The 21,898-nt window shown below is 34.2% G+C and overlaps 2 protein-coding genes across 3 annotated transcripts in view; one reads left to right on the top strand and one right to left on the bottom strand.

Annotated features, from left to right (window-relative positions):
• LOC149778805 (ubiquitin carboxyl-terminal hydrolase isozyme L5-like) overlaps positions 1-14,138 on the bottom strand; it is a 46,179-nt gene extending 32,041 nt beyond the window's left edge. The window contains exons 1-4 of the mRNA XM_089939565.1: positions 14,021-14,138; positions 7,901-7,964; positions 4,992-5,097; positions 4,373-4,498 (exon numbers count right to left, since the gene is read on the bottom strand). Of these exons, the coding sequence (XP_089795691.1) occupies positions 4,373-4,498; positions 4,992-5,097; positions 7,901-7,964; positions 14,021-14,093 (369 nt within the window). The 5' untranslated portion in view covers positions 14,094-14,138. The remainder of the gene's footprint in view (positions 1-4,372; positions 4,499-4,991; positions 5,098-7,900; positions 7,965-14,020) is intronic.
• Positions 14,139-16,397: 2,259 nt separating this feature from the next.
• LOC149778806 (uncharacterized) lies at positions 16,398-19,993 on the top strand. 2 transcript variants are annotated; one of them, XM_089939566.1, is made up of 4 exons: positions 16,398-16,481; positions 16,988-17,129; positions 17,658-17,748; positions 18,902-19,993. In XM_089939566.1, the coding sequence occupies exons 2-4, from the start codon at positions 17,040-17,042 to the stop codon at positions 19,129-19,131; spliced, it is 411 nt and encodes a 136-aa protein (XP_089795692.1). In that variant the 5' UTR covers positions 16,398-16,481; positions 16,988-17,039; the 3' UTR covers positions 19,132-19,993. The 2 variants fall into 2 exon arrangements, with proteins under 2 accessions (XP_089795692.1, XP_089795693.1); XM_089939567.1 differs by having other exon boundaries at positions 17,658-17,780; positions 18,902-19,085.
• Positions 19,994-21,898: the final 1,905 nt, after the last annotated feature.

The raw sequence follows: 21,898 nt of genomic DNA on the forward strand, positions 1-21,898 counted from the left end.
CCACAGTATTGGTATGTTGCCGGCGGTACAGCTTGACGGATGGATTTATCACTAAAATCCCCGTAAGTCATGTTTGGTCAGACCGTTTTAGCAATAGGGTCCCCATGCTGGGACAGCTTGACGGCCAGTGACGTAGAGGTTGTATAAAGAAATGGATCCGATGGATCCGGTAAAAACCCCATGTGTCCTGACTTACAGGCCCGAAGGCCATGCTCGGAACATTGCTCGGAACGTTCCCCCAAAGAGTCAGAAAAAGCTGTGGAAGCGAGCGAGGGAAATAAGGGTAATATCTGGCATGATGTCAATAGCTGCGTCGTCGTTTCCTGGACCAAACGACACATCTGTTCAAAACTGGACTGTTGTACCCTGTCAATATTACTTTCCTCCATTGCCGCTGATGTTACTGTGGCTGACGGTTACAAACGACGAACTTTAGGTGGAGGGGGGACCCCAACGTCCCCCACAAGGCTCGCAATGGAGGCTGTCTTCGGATGTATACTGAGGACATCAATGCTATCTTTCTTCGACTTATTCCGTCTATCCCTCCCATTTGCTACCTTCTGGACTACATCAGCCCACATTTGCTCTGTCCAAGTATTACACACGCTGCATGGTATAGATGATGTACACTTGGTACATACAATACAAGAGTCATGGTTGTCCTCTTTTGCTTTGAACTTTTTGCATTTCATGCATTTGGTTGACATTTCTACTGAAACGACACAAGAAAAGAAAACAAAGCACAAACTATCAATTCAGCATGTTATTAATTCGCTAATACCACAACCGTTACTAACAGAGTAAGCAAAATTAGTCAGTGTCGCATTAACTCTTAACTGACAACACGAGTTCCACGATAGCGTGTGTAACATGGTCTTCAGTAAACATAATCCGTAAGGGTGACAAAGTCACTCAATTTTGAAAAAAAATTGTTAAAATAATGTATACAACCTGTAGAAGAATGATTGTCCAATGCAATAAATCCAAATTTAACTTCGGATGGTCCATTTAACGCTAAGATGGCTTGGATTGTTTGGAGGCATAATGTACGTGTTATCAGTACAAGCGAAGCTTAAAAACTAGTGACACCTGGCAGTGGCAAAGGGAGGAAAGGGGCAAGAGTTATTGCCATTTGGTCTATATGAGATAGGCAGAAAAGACGAATTTTCGTCTTTTAGTAGGGCTGGATTCGAGAGGTAGCAGGCTTATATCCCTAACGTTAATGTGATCGGGTATTTGAAGGAGAAACTTACTGGTGTGCACAACACCCATATTTATAATCTTCGGTTGTACTACAGTGTAACACTCCACCAAAATAGTATTGCTAACAAGTATTTAAGACTCAATAAATATTAATTATCGTTAAAATATTGAGATTCGAAACAAATATTGAATGCTAATTATATTATTACTCTTATTTACAAATGTATGATCAAACACTAAAATCACTGTGTCACACGTATAAACAGTAAACAGTGGCCTCCAAACAAGTTTTTGGTGCGGGAAAATTAGAACATTCACTATCCAGATGTGTTGTCCTTGCAATAGACGGTAAGTGCATTATTCTACTGTTGAGCATAACTTATTCTATGTAAAAACTAGTTACATCAATGGTTTATTGGCGTTCAATAATGAGTGTATATACTGCGTAGTGGAAATTTGAGATGCCTCCAATACATAAATTGCCACCAAAACAAAGATGGTGGACATCGTGAAATACATTTAACAATGTACATAATATCAATCATACAGAACATTTGTTTTGTAATACATCGAACTTAACATAGTCTCAGAATATCCATCTGTACATGAAACTATTATATATGTGATTTACAGCATTGAAACAATGTAAATCAATGATATGACACACTGGAGGTGCCTCCAATACATAAATTGCATAGATTAACAAAGATGGTGGACATCGTAAAACACATCGAACGGTGTGCATAATATATAAATGATACAGAACATTCTTTGGCAAAACATCTTGCCAAAGTCAAACTACCCATCTGGACATGAAACTAGTATATTTGTATTCATGTAAAATTCGTAACAATTTAGAAAAAATTTAGATCAAATTTTTCAAAACTGAGAGTTTAGAACCTGCAACTGAAGGTCCTGGAATGCAAGGTCTCTCTCATTACAGAGAGAGCTCAGTTGTATAAAAATTATGTATTTTCAGAATAAAGTTGGACAAAAGACCTATTTCAGTAGAAATTCAAGGGCAGAACTTCTAGAGATGGATTTTCTGCCAGCTCTCCTTATTATGTGTACATGGGTACTCATCTTGTTATGTAGACTCTCCTTATTATGTGTACATGGTTACTCATTTTGTTATGTAGACTCTCTTTATTACATGTATATGATTACTCGTTTTGGGGCCCCAAGTGGCTGAGTGGTCTAAAGCGCTCTCCATTACGGATCACTGCCATCTCACCTCTGCCTGCGTAGGTTTGAGTCTTGGATTCAGCCAATGTGGGTACGTGAGAAAGCTTGCCAGTAGCTTCTCGAGGGTCGGTGGTTCTTTCCAGGGATTTCCCAGGTTCTTCCTCCACCATTAATACTGGTCGCCATGTATAACCTATTGTGTGCTGAAAAATGGCATTAACCCTACAACAACATTACTCATTTTGTTATGTTGACTCTCCTTATTATGTGTATATGATTACTCATTTTGTTATGTTGACTCCTTATCACGTGTACATGGTACTCATTTTGTTATGTAGTCTCTCCCTATTATGTGTACATGGGTACTCATTTCATTATGTAGACTATCCATATCATGTGTATATGGGTACTCATTTTGTTATGTAGATTCTCCTTATCATGTGTATTACACTACTCATTTTGTTATGTTGACTCTCTTTATCACATGTACATGGGTACTCATTTTGTTGTGTAGTCTCTCCTTATTATGTGTACATGGGTACCCATTTTGTTATGTAGTCTCTCCTTATTACATGTACATGGGTACCCATTTTGTTATGTAGTCTCTCCTCATTACATGTACATGGGTACTCATTTTCTTTCAGCTCAACAATACCTAACCAGAGCTACTTCAATTGCTCTCCACAGCAAATCCCTAAGTCTTTTATTCATCCTGTCTACACTCCATGACCCTGGATACACAAACACACACCACATTCCAAAACATGAACCAGGAATAATAACCCCACAAACCACCTGGACATATATCCTGGGGTCATAACCCCACAAACTCCCAGGGGTCATAACCCCACAAACCAAATGGACAGCTCCCAAGGGGACTTAACCCCACAAACCCTTACGGACAGCTCCCCAGGGGACATAACCCAAAATCCACTGAATATATTAGGTATCCTCATCTAAATGCATGTACAAAGTTTGTTAAAAAATAATGAGATATGTGACTGCAATTGCCTTTTGTATATCTGACCTTTGAACCAGGGATTCCAAGGTTGAGGCCAACAAATCACAAACCTCTTGCATATGGTCATTATGCTGCAACTTATCTACCAGGTTTGGCAAACTTCCATTCAACAATTTAACAGGAAATGTAGTTAAAAACAGAGAAGCTAAACGACAGATGGAGCATATCACAAATTCAACTCAATTAATATCATAATTTCAAGTTACTTTCAATCGGTGACAAGTTATTCAGTTACAGTTCAAAAACATGTCTGATGTTGATGTTGTTGTGGGGTTTAATGGCATTTTTCAGCACACGATAGGCTATACATGGTGGCCAGTATTAATGGTGGAGGAAGAACCAGGGAAAACCCCGGAAAGAACCACCGACCCACGAGAAGCTACTGGCAAGCTTTCTCACATACCCATATTGGCCGAATCCTAGGCTCGAACCCATGCAGCCAGAGGTGAGAGGGCAGTGATCCATAACGGAGAGCACTTTAGACCACTCAGCCACTCGGGGCCCCAAAACACGCCTGAAGCCAACATATTATAAAAACAATCTTCCATGAATAGATAATGATGATCAATGTCTGACAACATGTCTTTTACCATATAAACACACTTATAAGTAGGGTCCACCTGCAAAGAGCACCCACAGATCTGAGTTTCTGCAGTTTGTTGGAAGTAATCATTCAGATAAACAAACATCATAGACCCTGCTCTGCTAGCATATTATACAATGGCAGATCAGGGTCTATGTTAGCAGTTGGATTTGACTTATAAGTGACTATAAATCAGTACATATGGTATATGCACAGAGAATTGGTACTTAAGTAAATAGCAGGTGTCCTATCTACATTCAACAGGTGTTCTAATTAAAAAGGACAGTAATATGGACTTTTAAATGTCATTTCTGAAAGTGCTTTTTGTGGACACAGGTCCTTGCTTGACAGAGGTGTCCTTGGATGCAATGTATACTTACTGCAGGTTCAAAATTCTGTGCAAATTCCTTGAAGGAAGATAATGTGTCACCAAGCTTGATATCTGGGTGACTGCTATTCAGCAAGACACTGAGGATAGCTTGTGTGGCACATGCATTATTTATCACCTGAAGTAGGGAGAAAAGCCTTATAAAAATATAGCTCACTATGAATTGTATACATTTGTTGACCAATTAATTAAATAATTTATATAGCAATGAGTTAAAACACTTAATTATCAATTAAAAAAATAATTTATTTAGCAGTTATTTAAATCGTACCTTTTCAATGAAAAAAGAGTATCATGGGGAATCATAAAATATATTTCATCCACAATCACATGTATGTCTCAGGATTTCAACAAATCTACTATCTATGCTTACTCCTGGAAACATGGCCATAATATAATCTGACCCACATACACAACCCTAAAAAAAAGCTGCAAATTTTTTTAAATGCCAGATCGGACATAAATTGGGAAAGAAAATAGCAGATGATACTAAATTAATGAGCTAATTTACTTTCCATAATATAATGCCTTTACAAACTTTTTCATGTAATACACTATTGCAAATATCTATTTTTCACACAATACTGAATTGAATCTTTATGGCTACTTACCTGTTTGGCAAAGAATATTTTTTCAATGCGACTGTCTTGAACAATTGATCCTTCTGGTTCTTCCTCTGGAACCCATTTAAACAGGAATATCAAGCCATGAACAGGTCTGAAAACCACCATAAAATCTATATGCACTACTATGACTACTACTAGCAATAATAAATGGAGCAACTAACAGCAAATCCACATAAATTTTATACTGTTAATTAAATTACGCCACCTCCATATCTATGCAGTTACCCATCTCAGGATATTAATGCAAATCATACAACGAAACTTCCTGCTGTGACTGCATTTTAAAGTCTAGTTCAAAACATATTTGAAAATGTCATTGTAACTGAAATCTTGAATAGCTTACTTTGGACACCCTCCCAAGAACACAAGGGTGGGAGCTAAGGATGACCCTTAAGGGCAACATAACTGCAAAAATGTAATGAATTTCCACCAAGAGGTTTGGGAGAGATTTTTTAATGGACAGATGGGTTGATGATGGGAATGATGGACAGATGGATGTTTTCACAAAAGGCCCTGCCAAACAATGGGAACAATAATAATAATAATAATAATAATAACAGATAGCCCTAGCGGACATACATAACTTTTCAGCTAATCATTTCACTAAGTAGGCTTGTCCCAACCAATTTATATCATATTCATTTTACCTATTTTACTAGTCTGACAAAAGTTGTTTCCAAATAAAAAGGCATAATTAGCATGCACAGACCTCACCCATAATTGAATATTATTCAAAAGAATTACTATGTTTTATCACAATCAGATGATAAACATAGCCTCTGTCACCACATCAACATATACAGGACTCATTATAGAATCTGAGATTATGATGATCCTGGTTGGACCGATCAAGTGGTATAAATCAATATTACAAACGATATGATAACCAATAATCATTCTTAACTGTATCGGCTCAATAACATATTTTATAATTTCAACAAATGCTCAACTTATCATAAAAAATTATGTGCAATACACGGAGTAAAAAACTCAACAGAACAGCTGTTATCTGAATTTGTTAATCACACTTCAGGAAGTACAATAATTCAAGTATGCAGAGCTACATGCCTTAGCTTTAGTTTCACATCTATCTCAGGGCAGGAAATTAAAGCTAATACACAGATAGTGACTTTGCTATGGATCACTAAATTAAAAGGCACCGTGACAGGAATCCACAAACTTGGATATAAAATTGCACTAGAATATATTGTTACATAAACAAATCCTTTGTTCATATTAACAAACCATCCTAACACCGCAATTTCACACCATAATCCACTTATGCTGATGCCTGACCTTAGTACTATTGTATGCCGTAAGATAACAAAAATAGCCTGACTAACTACAGCCAACCACATATGAAGGTAAGGGGAACAGGAACAATATACAATTGACCAGACGATGGCATTATTTTTATTTTGTTTTTAAATTGTACATTATTTAACACATTGTGAAGTGTACTACACAAATGTAAGTTGTCAATATACAAGTGTACATCAGACTTGTTGTCTTCAATTAATCAAAATTTCCATTGTTTAATTCTTTTTCTCTCTGTGTAAATCATAGTGACTGATGACAGGTCACTTTTTAAAAATTTCACTTGACTGCTTAATTTCAATTTATATTCAGCCCTCCCCTTTACTATTCTAACATCCGCTTATTTTGACAATATTACCTTGGTCCCGAGGATGTTGAGATAAACAGAACTATATTATGGAAATGGCAACATTTTTTGAAAATTGTCAACAAAATATTGAGGCTGACAATTTTTGGGGCGACAACTTTTTAAAGCCAGCGCCAACCCTGCAATGTACTTTTTAAGCTTTAAAACAACTGAAAAAAGCTATACAAATACACTAATGCAAGTGTAAGCTGATCATTCAATACAGACTGGCGTTAGAACATTACTAGAAATCAACCAATTAGGCGAGAAATAACCTGTGAATAACCAGTCTAAGCTTCATCTTTGTCAATCAAAAGTTTGCCCGTCCTAAGCCTCAGCTAAATCCATGCACTTATGAATGTTCTAGATGAAATACCTTTTTATTGTCATGCCAAAATCAAGCACAAGAAACAACAAGTGTAGTGCCTGTAGTACTGAGGGAAGGCAAATGGTCCAGGTCAGAAAATGACACCAATACAATAAAAATAAACTGACAACTATGTTTCTTCCTAACAGAAGGTTGCTGGTCCCATTTCTTACTCTATCACTGGAAATCATAAATGTTAGGAAACTTTTTATGCATAATGATTTCCTGCAAAGGTTCAGATTTCATATTAAAGAAAAAATTTGACAAAAAGCATTACGAATAGTGGAAAGTGTAACTATATAATTTTCTGGTTACTATGCTAAATAAATAATTGATGATTTAACAAGCAATAATGTAGCTCTGTGAATTTTCCAACTGATAAATTCTACTAAAGGAAGCAAAGATACTGTCGCTGGAAAGGAGAAAAATAATTTTCACTGAAGACTGAAATGACTTCTTGCAGAACTTCATGTTCAAATCCAGGACTCCCAATGCCCCTCCTTGACATTCATATCCTGGACTTCCAATTGTCGTCACTGAGAATATGTTTCTTTACAGACCGAGCTCCCTATTTTTTAAATAAATGTAGATTCCACTTTCAAAATCTAATTTATAGCTCTGACTAACCCAGGATCTTTACTACTGACCAATATAAACCAAAGACAGTACTCCCTCAATATAACTGTGCCTCAGCTTAAGACAGTCCCATGATAATACACAGACCATTTTATTAACATATTCTATTTAAGACTTCTGGATGGAATTGTTAACCACTATGAAATAAAACTATCCCAATAAATGATCTAGCTATTGAAAGAAAGACTGCTGAATGCTTCGATATTTGTTTTATATACATGTACTTACTTCAGATCTTTAAAAGTGTCTTTATCCAGACTCCATATTTCTTCTACTTGCACACCTTCCACACCTGTAGAATAATGAATAGGATGATTTGTACACCAAACCCTTAGTTTTAATTTTGTTAATTTTAAGCCATATCCCAAAATCAAAACTGAATTCTTCACTTTGTTGTTGATAAATTCTGCACAAAGTATATAGTTTTGTTATGTGGGCTGAATATGTACTGGACCATGCATGCTTTGGAATAAAATGTAACAATGATAGAGAACCAGTACAACACTGGGTTAAAAGACTAGTACAAGTATCGCAACTTTAGCTTTGGAAAGAAAGTGTCACAATGTTAGAGAATCAGTTAAACACTGAGATAAAAGGCACAAGTGTCCCAGCTTTAGCTTAGTCAACCTAATAGTACCAAGATGGTGTCACCAAAGTTGGGACTGGTCAGGGGCTCTGTCACTGGTAACTTTATTGGTCAGTTTGATCACATGGGTATACATACACTCGATATAATATCACAATGGTCAATCACATATAGCAAATGACCACTGTGATGTAACACAATTATCAATATGGCATGTAGTCACTCACACATTCCAAGTTTAATCTAGCACTTGAGCATACTTTGATTTCTTCAATCTAACCTCCTTTCTACCATTCAGATGATAGAGTGGTCCCCCTTTTCTGCAGCAGGAAATGACCGATAGAATGGGTAGACTTTTCTGAAGGGAATCACAAAGATGTGAGTAATTGTTATAATACACAAAAATTAAGAAACATTAAATAATTTCATTTAAAAACCATGGGCACATTATGGAATCGATGAGATAAAATTTATATTAATGTTATTTAAAATAATTAGTGCTTTCCCCAGAATCGGAAAAAGGGTATTATAATTATCCTCACAAATGAGCAATTTAAATGTGTAGGCACTTAAACTCATAAATGGGCACTTTAAACATGAAGGCACTTGAACAAAAAAAAGGTACTTTAAATGTATAGGCACTTTAAATCTGTAGACACTTAAAAAATGGGCGTTTTAAACGTATAGGCACTTGAACTAAAAGAGGCACTTTAAATGTGTAGGGACTTGAACTAAAAAAAGCATTTTAAATGTGTAGACGCTTGAACTAAGAAAAAGGCACTTAAAATGTGTAGGCACTTAAAAGAGGGCACTTAAAATGTAGGCATTTAAAATGGGCACTTTAAATGTGTAGGCACTTGAACTCAGAAAAGGCACTTTAAATATATAGGCACTTGAACTCATAAAGGCACTTTAAATATGCAGGCACTTAAACTCAAAAAGGCGCTTTCAATGTGTAGGTGCTTGAACTCAAAAAAGGTACTTTCAATTTGTAGGCATTTAAACTCAAAAAAGACACTTTCAATCTGTAGGCATTTAAACTCAAAAAAGGCACTTTCAATTTGTAGACATTTAAACTCAAAAAGGCACTTTCAATTTGTAGGCATTTAAACTCAAAAAAGGCACTTTCAATGTGTGGAAGATTGAACTCAAAAAAGGGCACTTTAAATGTGTAGGCATTTGAACTAAAGAAAGGCATTTTCAATGTGTAGGCGCTTGAACTCAAAAAAGGGAACTTTAAATGTATAGGCATTTAAACCCCCAAAAGGCAATTATTTTTTTTATTTTCATATAATTATGTATGATGTTCTGAATAAAATGGTACATTCATATTGATGTTAAGCATAAAAATAAGCTAATTATGATCATTTTTCTCTTGCTTACATAATTTGCCATGAGATATGTTTGTGTGAGTAGTGATCTTAATTATGGGGAAATTAGAAGTCTTAGAATATAGGAATAGAGTCAACTTAAATTTAAAACAGTTGCAAACTCTGACACTCATAAATACTGTTCTGTGGGGGAAAAGGCAGGAGAATTATTCAAAAGGATTGTTTTGATGCTTGCGATTTAAATGCTTCAGCCATATAAACATAATTAAATCATACAAAAATAATACCTATATCTTCTTTATGGTGGCGCTCGCCAGATAATATGTACTTTTGAGAGAGTGACATATGTAAGGTGAAGTAGTTCGCATTTAAAACATGCACAGTGGAGAGAATGTTTGCATACCTCTATGCTACATTAATGTGGATGATATTTCTTTTGGATATTGTACTTTTGGAAATTTTACATGATTTAAGCACACTGCTAACTAAAATGACTGCTCCCTTGTGTTAAAAAATCAGTCTGAATTAGTCTGAAGTACACTATACATAGCAGCTATTAAAATAGGGAAAATGAATTTTGCCAGACTAGACAATACCAGCTTCTGAAAGTGCAATGAATGAATTACCAAATATATAAAATGTAAAAAAAGTTATTGGCTCTTTTTTATACAATTTACCTCTGAAGTTCAGGAAGTGAAAATGACCAAGTAGAGCTAGCACTTTTTTGAAAGGTGCACATTTGAAGTAAGGTCAAGCTGTATACTCTATAACCCATAGTACACCCATCAATCATACACCAAAATAAAGGGAATTAAAGGTTCTTTGCATTATACCTAAGATATACAAGGTCATTTTTAAATAGCCAGTATAACCAGTGAGGAAAGCCGGGGACATTCTTTTTCTTTAAAATCCTAACCCTATGCAAAATGTGAAACTGTATAGGGCCACCATAGGCATTTAAACCCCAAAAAGGCACTTTCAATGTGTGTAGACACTTGAACTAAGAAAAAGACACTTAAAATGTGTAGGCACTTAAAAAAGGGCACTTAAAATGTAGGCATTTAAAATGGGCACTTTAAATGTGTAGGCACTTGAACTCAGAAAAGGCACTTTAAATGTGTAGGCATTTAAACCCCAAAAAGACACTTTCAATGTGTGGCCACTTCAACTAAAAAAAGGGTACTTTAAATGTGTAGGCATTTAAACTAAAAAAGGCACTTTCAATGTGTAGGTACTTCAACTAAAAAAAGGGCACTTTAAATGTGTAGGCATTTAAACTCAAAAAAGGGAACTTTAAATGTGTAGGCATTTAAACTGAAAAAGGCACTTTCAATGTGTAGGCACTTGAACTCAGAAAAGGCACTTTAAATGTGTAGGCATTTAAACTCAAAAAAGGGAACTTTAAATGTGTAGGCATTTAAACTGAAAAAGGCACTTTCAATGTGTAGGCACTTGAACTCAAAAAAGGGAACTTTAAATGTGTAGGCCTTTAAACCCCAAAGAGGCACTTTCAACGTGTGGGCATTTAAACTCAAAAAAGGCACTTTAAATGTGTAGGCATTTAAACTGAAAAAGGCACTTTCAATGTGTAGGTGCTTGAACTCAAAAAAGGGAACTTTAAATGTGTAGGCATTTAAACTAAAAAAAGTAACTTTAAATGTGTAGGCATTTAAACTAAAAAAGGCACTTTCAATGTGTAGGCACTTCACCTCAAAAAAGGGCACCTTAAATGTGTAGGCATTTAAACTCAAAAAAGGGAACTTTCAATGTATAGGCATCTAAACTCAAAAAGAACACTTAAAAAAGGGCACATTAAATGTATAGACACTTAAACTAAAAAAGGGCATTTTAAATGTGTGTATCATTAGCAATAACAATCATTAATGATATGAACCAAAACATCAATTCCAAACGAAATAAGGTGATATTCATGTTTAAAGTGCCGTATTATTGTAAAATCGGAAAATTATAAAAGTAGTTAACTTGTAAAATTTAAAAAAAAGATCAAAATTATGTTTCATATGTATACCACACAAAGTGTTGAAGGAACAAATTCTTTATACAATCTTTCCTGGTATTGATTTTCTTTTCTTTTTTCATACCTTTGCTGAAGATACATGTGGCAGTACTGCTTCAAATACAACTGAATGTATGGTTAAGTATATGAATAAATTTTAAATCAATTAATAATAATCATTAATTACTGTGACTATAGGTGACATAGATGAAATTGCTTAATTTTACTACACTTTATATTTCTTCTGTTTTGTCATGTGTCTTCAAATTCTTGGATGAACTATGATTTAATTTACTGAATGGCAGAATAAGATGTACCTTTGAAAACAAACCTAGTTACTTGTTCTAATAACAGTCTGTTTTCTATTAAGCCTTCCAAAATGGAACTGTGTCTCTACCATGTTTGTAAACTATCATGCATTCAGTTTTGTAAAAGTAAATAGAAAATATGTTTTCAATGATGGCAAAATTATTAAATATCTTGTATATTTGTTAATTACTATATATAAGATTAATGGAATAAATTACTCATTAAATTTCTTTTAAAAATTTTTCTTAACAATGCTGGACACATCTTCACATTCTGTAGTTCTAGATGTCTATATTTCTAAGTAAGATACCTACAATCTTTTATATTTAAAATGCTTTTATATTTTATAATTTAATTTAGATATATGGACTATGCAGTCTGAAATAAAAATAAAACTCATCTTAAAAATAATACTATAACAAATCAGTATCATTTATTTTGCCCTACGAGAATATAACCGTCTGCTAAACTGGCAATATAGATTTCCTTTTTGATGTTTAGCTTTAATCTGAAACAATAAACTAAATGAATGTCAGTATATTATTAACTGTCAACAATCAAAAACTTTTGAAACTTTTTGAGAACAATAGTCTTTCTGACAGGATCAGATTCAATGCAATGATGACCCACATTAATCATTATCACATTCTGGATATTAAGTTGAAAAAATTAGCATGTCACATAGGATTATCCAAACAGACAATACCCAGCAACTGGCAACAAGGATATGTTGTAAATGATAATCTCTTTAATCATATCTACTCCACTGTGGTTCATCCATGAATGTCAACACTGCTGTAAGTAGTTCCATTCCAGTAAAGGGCTTAATGTTAATTAGAAGTTACATGCTACACAGTGCATAGTGTAAGCTCTGGGCACATGTATAATGACACGATTTATGCATTACCACATGCTGGTATTCAGAGGACACAATGAATAGCCTAATCTTTGGGCACAGATATATTACTACTTATGATCCTAGAAATTACATCAAGCACATAAGTGATCGTACTTGTTACAGAGACACAAAAAGGTACCTTTTGCAACCAAAGAAGAGACAGTTGATGGGGGGAAAAAGAGCCTGGCAGGATTTTAAAAAATGGCCTAGCGCACAAATGAAACAGTATGGCATGACACTATCCTAAAATGTCCTGTTGGGAAACATTAATAATTGTGATCAATCATGAACTGTGCTGCAAATTCACCTTGTCAACAAAAATCAAGGTACAAACATCTGGCTTTTTTCTAAAGACTTTATTTTGCATACTTCCCATTATAACGAGGGTTTCAATTTAGATATCTCAAGACTCAAATGGTCTAAAGTGCTTACCGTTACAAATCATTATTGTCTCAACTCTGTCTGCATGGGTTCGAGTCTCAGGCTCAGCCAATGTGGGTACGTGAGAAAGCATGCCAGTAGCTTCTCATGGATCGGTGGTTCTTTCCAGGGTTTTCCCAGGTTCTTCCTCCACTATTTATACTGGCCGCCATGTATAGTCTATCTTGTGCTGAAAAATGGCGCTAAACATTACAACAACAACAACAATTATTAAATACTGTTATTGTGCAGTAAGATTTATCTCATATTGTAAATATGCATTATGCTACATGTCGTGCAAATCTTGTCTAGTGTCTTTATTGTTTTATATAATGTTGCTTACGGGCTGAGGATGCTTTGATCAGCAATGGAAAGATCTCCAGACATACAAACATGCCAACCGTGTATCATCATGGCATCAGAGCCTTTAAAGACGGAAATAGCAGAAGGAATACGAGGGTCATGGGTGAAACGAAGTATTTGGAAGTTCCGTAAGTTCTCTCTTATATATCATGATAGAGAGGGTCCTATGTCAGAACGGGTCATGGGGGTAATCTAAGGTAGTTTTGTCACTCTATGATTTTTGTTCCTTCAGATATTTTTCTTCTTTTTTTCTCAACATCTAGCTCGCGTCGAGCACCTGTGGAAGTCTAAGCTTCTTTCGTAACATTGACATCGTCAACGCACGATAAAGAGAGGGAGGGTCTATTCACTTTCCTGGGGAAAGCACATTTAAAACAAAACATAAAATAATTTGTGTCTAGAACTTTGAAAGTGTCTGACGTACCAAACCCTCTGATTAACTCAGTGAAAACACCAGGGTCACTCTCAATTAAACACCAATCACCAGCACTGGACATCTTTGACAATTCTCACGTGTCTCTACTGATATAAAGGGGTGATAGTGGAAGTATTCCAAATGACATTTTGTCTAAAATAAAATCCGAATCTGGAGTTGAACAATAAACACCAAAAAAAAAACAAAAGGAAAACAATAAGGTGTCAATCGTTTTGATTTTTAACAAAAATTCAACTCACGATACAACCCCTTTAAAACACCAAAAAGCACAAAAACAAACAAACGTAGTAGTAGCAGTAGCAAGGGCATTATATAATCCGTAAGATAATATCAGGTAGTTTTAGTAGTAGTAGAAGGAACAGTAGTTGTTGTTGTGCTGTTTTCGTACTTGTTTTATTATTATTACCATTGTCCTCTTGTTTATTATTATCGCATAAAAATTTTATTTATGGTAGATGATTGTGATGTCTTAACGTAACACTTGCATTGAATCAAAATACTTGGTATACCTCATGAATGCTGTACACTTCCTTTGCATAAGTATCGTCTTACCAGAGCCACATACCAAAGCGTCAGTTACTAAATGGGATAATCAGCCAGCACTATGTTCGAGTGATTTTAGCCCGATATTCGTTTTCACTGCACTTTAAGCTATCATTTCAGGTTATTTTACAAACTAATTTGTTATTTAAAAATATTAAAGTTATTTTAAAAATTATTTAAAGTTGATGTTATAGTTTTTAATAGAAAGAAAATCCTTCTGGTTATTTAAATACAATTTCAGGCCACACACACACACACACACACACACACACAGAGCAGTTATTAAAAAATACTTCACGTTTTTGGAGAAAATAAGTCACAATATATATATATATATATATATATATATATATATATATATATATATATATATATATATATATATATATATATATATATATGTTCTATCACTTATCGCAATAGCTCACAACCCGAACTGGAGTCCTCAAACCAGGAAAGAAAAGGAATCTTACTGGATACGGCGCCTTAGAACATTGAAACCAAGCGGTTTAAACCAAGAAGACTAGAAAAAGACAAGCATGCACAAATAAAATTATCTTTTGCAGCCGAAAAATTTTCTTTTAAATAATTCTCTTAATTTGCTTAATAGCCTATGACTACTATAACAATTAAATACCCGGGATATAATCTGCGCTCACATAAAGTTACATACAATAACAGCTATCGTTATGGCTCATCAATTGCTAGGTTAATACAAATATTTTCCAGTATCAGCAACAAGCTGAAATAAACTAGTTGACACATACTATAGTTAAAATGTTTTATTCCTGTAGAAACATCCATGTTTTTCTGTCTTATTTGTTTGTCTTGTCTATGTTTTGTATTTGCCTTTGAAAAAGACTTATTAGAGAATCGAAAGAGCTCAGGCTAGTTAGATACTAGTTTCGCACTGTTCGTTGTCAGTTTATTGCGTTTATTTTAATCAATCTCTGACACACGTGATCCTTTGAAGGATCCCATGTACTTGGAAGGATTGTTAATCGCCGTATGATTTGTACTCTCTCTCTCTCTCTCTCTCTCTCTCTCTCTCTCTCTATATATATATATATATATATATATATATATATATATATATATATATGCAATAAACTGACAAAGAACATTGCGAAACTAGTATCTATTGTAACTTACTGTTATCAAATAAACGTTAAGCATTTTTTAAATATCTGCTGTGTACGTGAACGTGTGTGTGTGTGTGTGTGGTCTAAATTGTATTCAAATAAACTAGAGTTAAAAGGTTGAATTCCTGTAGAAACAGCCATGTAAAGTTTCACAAACATAACTTTTTTTTTGTTTTATTTGTTTGTATTGTCTGTGTTTTGTATTTGCCTTTGAAAAAGACTCATTGAAGGGTCGAAAGCGCTCAGGCTAACTAGATACTAGTTTCGCACTGTTCCTTGTCAGTTTATTGCATTTATCTTAATCAATCCCTGACACACGTGATCCCTTGCTGGATCCAGTGCACTTTAAATGATTGTTATTCACCATATGATTTCTACACTGTACTTATGATGTCAGTAGATTTTTAACACAAATGTGTCGACTTGAGTGCAGAAACCATCTGTAAAAAGATATTTTAGTTATAACTAAGGTGCGAGCGTGTGTTTTCGAAATCCGAAACTGTGACTGGAAGACAAGCAAAATTACTATAAGTTAAAACTTTAGAAAAGTTATCAGTATTCCTCACGATTTTTCAAAATTTAAATATAAAAAATATGTTTTTTTGCCTAAAAGGTAACATGTTCGCACCGAATCCTTCAATTCGTGCCCTGTTCTAATTATTAATGTATAATATATTAGACTGGTCCATGTTTGCTAAAAATATCGATAAAAACACTCAGTTCCTGGTCAAAAGCACTTGAACTGTACATTTGGAGCAAAATCGGTAATGTATTGCACTTGTTACGAATGCGTATACCTCAGTCTATCCTCAAATATTTCTGTTTTCATTGCCTTAGGACTATGTTCATATTAACGTAGTAAAATTATGTCGCGAGATATTGTCCTGTGTTGAAGGTTGTGATGTCCAGTCTACAGTTACTTCACAAGATTGTAATTTTTAAAAAGGAGAACAATTTGCCGGGTTTTTTAAATAATTGTTTTTGGTATACAAAGCGTACATTTAAAAATTAAACATCTGTTTACTCTGATACATATGTTGGTTTACATCTTTCCATCTTTTTTAACAAAAAAATATTGATATAACTGGAATAACATACTAATTAGGCTCCTGGTCTTCATCATCTAACGTTATGTCTATAACTTTATTATAGTCCTACAACGTAAGACACATTACCCGATATTGTTGTTCTGGGGGTGGGGTGATAGCACATAAACAAAAACATGTGTGATGTCTTACATTGTAGGACTATTACTTAAACTTGCTTTCAGAACCAAGACTCGAGAGAGAAATTCGAAGGATGAAAACTTGGTGAGATGATTAATGAAAATGACAGAGACTGAGGAAACATGTGCTACGTCAGAGACACAGAAAGGAAGCAACGAAAATAAGCTGTTTCCAACTGTAGCAATGGTAACTTGAGTTATGTACTCTTTCTTGTTTCTTTTTTCTGTGTGACACTGTGTTGTCATTTGTTAGCTGATAGATTTTGCCATTTTTCCTAAAATGTATTTTGAATTTTCTGTGTTGGTGTGGGTGTGCACACACACACACATATATATATATATATATATATATATATATATATATATATATATATATATATATATATATATGTTTGACACTAAGTTGCATTATCTTCAGGTAATTATACAGAACTTCTAGGTGTAATTAATAGTAGAAACAAAACAGACTCTGATCTCTTGGTGCATTGTGCAAGGGTAGATCCAGGTCTGTGTTGTTTAACGTTGGACTTGACTTTGAATGAGTATATATGGCACGTATTGTTCAGTACTATTTACTTCAAACTTCTCTTTTCCATTTTGCTTAAGAGATATTTTCCTTCATTTTGTACTATATTTCTTCTCATTTAAATTTTGTTTTCTTTTATTGCCAATTGATTGTAATGTGGAACTGTAATATGTTTGTCTTTCATTTCAGTATGGCCCTTGTAGCGTTTCCAATCTAGTGAAAGGGGATATAAAATATTGGTGTGCATGCGGACTTAGCAAAACCCAGCCCTGGTGTGATGGTGTGTATATTATAGGACTCATGGTACTAATGGTATGGAAACAGTAACCAGTCTTTAAATGGGCATATATATATATATATATATATATATATATATATATATATATATATATATATATGGGTTTGTCTGGCCAGGATTAGTTGATAATGAAAGTTAGATTTTAGTTAAAAGATTCTTTTGAGAGCTTATCCTAGTTGTAAGCGAAAAAAATAGAGACATTATTTTATTGATGGAATTTCAGTCCTTTAACAGACATGAGTTGGGAATACCCATTACTGAAATTAGCACCCAACTGTTTTGGTGCGGAATTCAAAGTACATGTTTCAAACACACATAGATCCAGTGCTCAAAGAAACACTTTTTAGACACAGGCCCAGAGCTGGTGACTTAAACAAAATCACAAGCCCTGACTGAAATTCAGGTCTCCAGTTTCCACATGCCTAAAATTTCCCCATTTTAAATATTATTTGTCACACAACATTGTAATCAGCATGTTCAAAAGTTTTCTCTGACAAATTTGATTATTTTATTTCATTGACATGCCAGATGGGCACCTCTTTTAAAATACAAGATGGGTACAATCTGAAATTAGAGGGGCCTGTCATCAGGCTATCAGATATTTTGAGCACTGTAGATCCAGAAAATACTGCAGCTCCTATGGTATTCTTTGAACAGAGCCTGTCATCCAGGATACATCTATACTGATAAATATTGGTTTGATCATGAGCACTAAGAAGTTTAAAGTTATTGAATTGTTAATATCATGGTGTTTGCATAGGTTTACTGTGGGAACTAAATTTATACCATGAGTCCTTTAATGGCACTCCACAAATCAACCAGAATATTCATCATTATAAGTTGAAAAATTGAAAGAGTATAAGATCTGTAAATGTCACTGGCGATATTAAAAGAAGAGAACCGCTGAGTCCACTTCCCACTTCTTTTGCACTTTATACGATTTTATTTTCTACAAAGATCGGCTGTCATTTTCTGTGTTAACAATAGTTACTTGATAATACTGAGGGAACCCAATTACTATAAATCTCTTTTAATACCAGATATTATAAATTTAGGAAATTGAGGAACATTGATTTGACAGGGGGATACTTGGTATACTCAGTTCTGCATTCACACTAAATTGGATTTTTTTCAGGATCTCACAAAGATACTGGTTTTAAGCCATTAAAATGGACAGTTTCGAAGTCACAGACACGTTTCCAAATATGTGCCTGCAAATATACCAAGGATCCACCATATTGTGATGCAACACACACAAACTTGCCATGTGATATACTTGAACGGCAAGAGTCATGTGACAGGAAGCAGTTGCACATGCGGGATTGTAAGTTGTGCACGAGCTGTGGGTGGGTGCCAGATTTCTGAGAGTGCTGCATATATCCTGGTGAATGTACAGGACACGGGACAGATTTCCTTGAATGAATGACAAATTTGATTTTTTAATTTATGTAAATGTATTATTTTTGTGGTGGCCAGGAACTTGGTCTAATCTGGTTTACTTTTGCCCTGAAATTTTGTTTAGATTTATTTATATAAAATATAAAAAATTAGATATATGTGACATACATTTAGTGAAGCCTTTAAGCATTTGATAGCATATGATGTTTTTTTTTATAAGACATCCAAATCCTAAACTTTATTCTTGCCATATGGATGATTCTGGCCATATAAGATGCAGGGGGTAAAGGACTTAACTTTGGCGGATGCAGGAGTAACAAGCCAGAAATGGCACCAACATACAGTAAATTTATAAATGTCATGCTCTGGTCATGATTAAGAGAATTGAAATTTTACAACTTGTATTTGGCCATGTGTGTCATCTTGAAATTTAAAAAAAAAAATGAAAGCATGAAAAAGATTGATTTTTGGAGTAAGTCACAAAGGTAATATGGAATACAACTAAGCTTCTTTGGTGGATAAATAAGGAAAATCAATTTACATGTTTTATAACAAATTATATTCAAAAGGATCTCATAAAATGACTTGGGTCAGACTGGTCTCTTTCTAAATCTATCCCATTACATTCCCCACGATCATTCTGCTAAGCCTATGACTAATATTTGGTTAAATACTGTCTAGCATTATTTATCTAGTGTTATTTAATGAATATTTATGATAGTATTTTGAAAATACTCTACCTTGACTAAGCATTTTTACAATTACTCACTCGACTTAAATCAGCAGTTTTGTAAAGTGTTTTATGAATAAAGAACTTTTTAGATGACAATTCGTGTTTCAGGTTTTGTAATAATTATTAATAAAAAATTACGACATTACAATCCACAACATAAACTGTGTGGTGGAGTGTGAAGAAAAGCTACAACAATATGAGCTGTCTTGTCCAATTCGTGGTCGATATCGTATGCCAGTATTTATGGCATTCATGTAGAAAGTAATTTTATTCACAAAATATTCATACAAAATTGTTATAACCTATATACACACACTTGCATAAAAATTTAATGATTTATGTATCAAGAAATATCTGCACGATTAATTTTACTTGTGAACTGGAAGACAGGATTTTCTAATTTTTTAAAATTTTAATTGCTGTTTATTATTTTGTTTTGGAGTGGGGCTGTAAGCTTTGTGAACATCTGTTCTTAATATTTTGCCAGTAAAGAAATATTTTATCACTTAAATACAGTGCCTAAGTTAATCTCTATAGTGTTATGAGTCTGTGCTGTTAAAATAAGTAACAGAAAAGAGTGAAAGACAACAAGATTTGTTAAATTTAACAAATAATTTATTTCCTTGAATACAAAGTGAAAAAGAAAAAAGAACTTACGTTATTGTGAATTAAATCCCAAAATAATCAAAAAATTACATACACAAGTCCTAGTAATTTGAAGTCCTGAATAAAATTCAGAACAAAGTCCAGAATAAGTCCAAAAAAGTGAGGTGATGACATGTCTGTTATAGTTCTTAGTGTGTTGATGTACCAACAGTCTTTTGTTCGATCCCAGAAATATAATTCCATTTTTGAATACACTACAAATTCCAGTGAATGTCTGTATGCAAGAATTTTATCAGAGCACTTTTGTATTTTCAGAGAAAATAATCACTTGAATTCAATAGTTTGAAGAAATAAAATTAAGCACAACTGGACACAATATACAATATCGAGGTGCTTGATCTTAAAGCAGCTCATAAAATCCTTTCAGTTACAATATATATATAGTTCTCTATTTGACCGAAACAAAACCATTACCTAATGGAAAATAACCTCCTAGAATGATCCTAATGTTTACAAAACAATAACGGGGCCCCAAGTGGCCTAGTGGTCTAAAGTGCTCACTGTTATGGATCACTGCTATCTCACCTCTGTCTGCATGGGTTCGGGTCTCGGGTTTGGCCAATGTGCGTATGTGAGAAACCTTGCCAGTAACTTCTCATGGGTCAGTGGTTCTTTCCAGGGGTTTTCCCAGGTTCTTCCTCCACCATTAATACTGGCTGCCATGTATAGCCTATCTTGTGCAGAAAAATGGCATTAAACCCTACAACAACAACAAAACAACAACAACAAAACAATAACCTGAATTATGTATAATTCACCTTTGCAAAATCCCAAATCTAGACCCAAATAAACATATTTACTTCTTCTATTAATAATAATGATTTTAAACCCATACACAGATAGATTAATTTAGATATGTATTAGATATGAATAAAATCAAAAAGGTCAATTTTGGTCAAACAGAAATGAACTCAATTCTGGGCAACACTAAGTCCAACACACAGTGCTACACCATAATAGCATAGAATGAAATAAAATAAAACTAGCTAACAAACAAAGCAAATTAAATATACATAACAGTAGCAAGTAAGCAACTCTCCCTCATTTGTTGATGAATATTAAGTTGTATATTTTTATATCCAAGTAGGGTAAATAGAAAGAACATGTTCAACCAAGTAGGGCAAATAGAAATAGCTTTTCCAACCAAGTAGCACAAATAGAAAGAGCTTGTCCAACCAAGTAGGGCAAATAGAAATAGCTTGTCCAACCAAGTAGCACAAATAGAAAGAGCTTGTCCATCCAAGTAGGGCAAATAGAAAGAGCTTGTCCAACCAAGTATGGCAAATCGAAAGAGCTTGTTCAACCAAAGAGGGCAAACAGAAAGAGCTTGTAGGG

This window comes from Sinohyriopsis cumingii, chromosome 17 (assembly GCF_028554795.1).
Source record: "Sinohyriopsis cumingii isolate HCF-2022 chromosome 17, ASM2855479v2, whole genome shotgun sequence".
Classification (NCBI taxonomy): domain Eukaryota; kingdom Metazoa; phylum Mollusca; class Bivalvia; order Unionida; family Unionidae; genus Sinohyriopsis; species Sinohyriopsis cumingii.

What these genes read in the sequence shown, in the direction of transcription:
- LOC149778806 (XM_089939566.1), top strand. Translation starts at nt 17,040, where the DNA reads ATGAAAATGACAGAGACTGAGGAAACATGTGCTACGTCAGAGACACAG. An exon ending in TGTTTCCAACTGTAGCAATG is followed by an intron (nt 17,130 to 17,657) that starts GTAACTTGAGTT and finishes CTTTCATTTCAG; the next exon opens with TATGGCCCTTGTAGCGTTTC. An exon ending in AACCCAGCCCTGGTGTGATG is followed by an intron (nt 17,749 to 18,901) that starts GTGTGTATATTA and finishes GATTTTTTTCAG; the next exon opens with GATCTCACAAAGATACTGGT.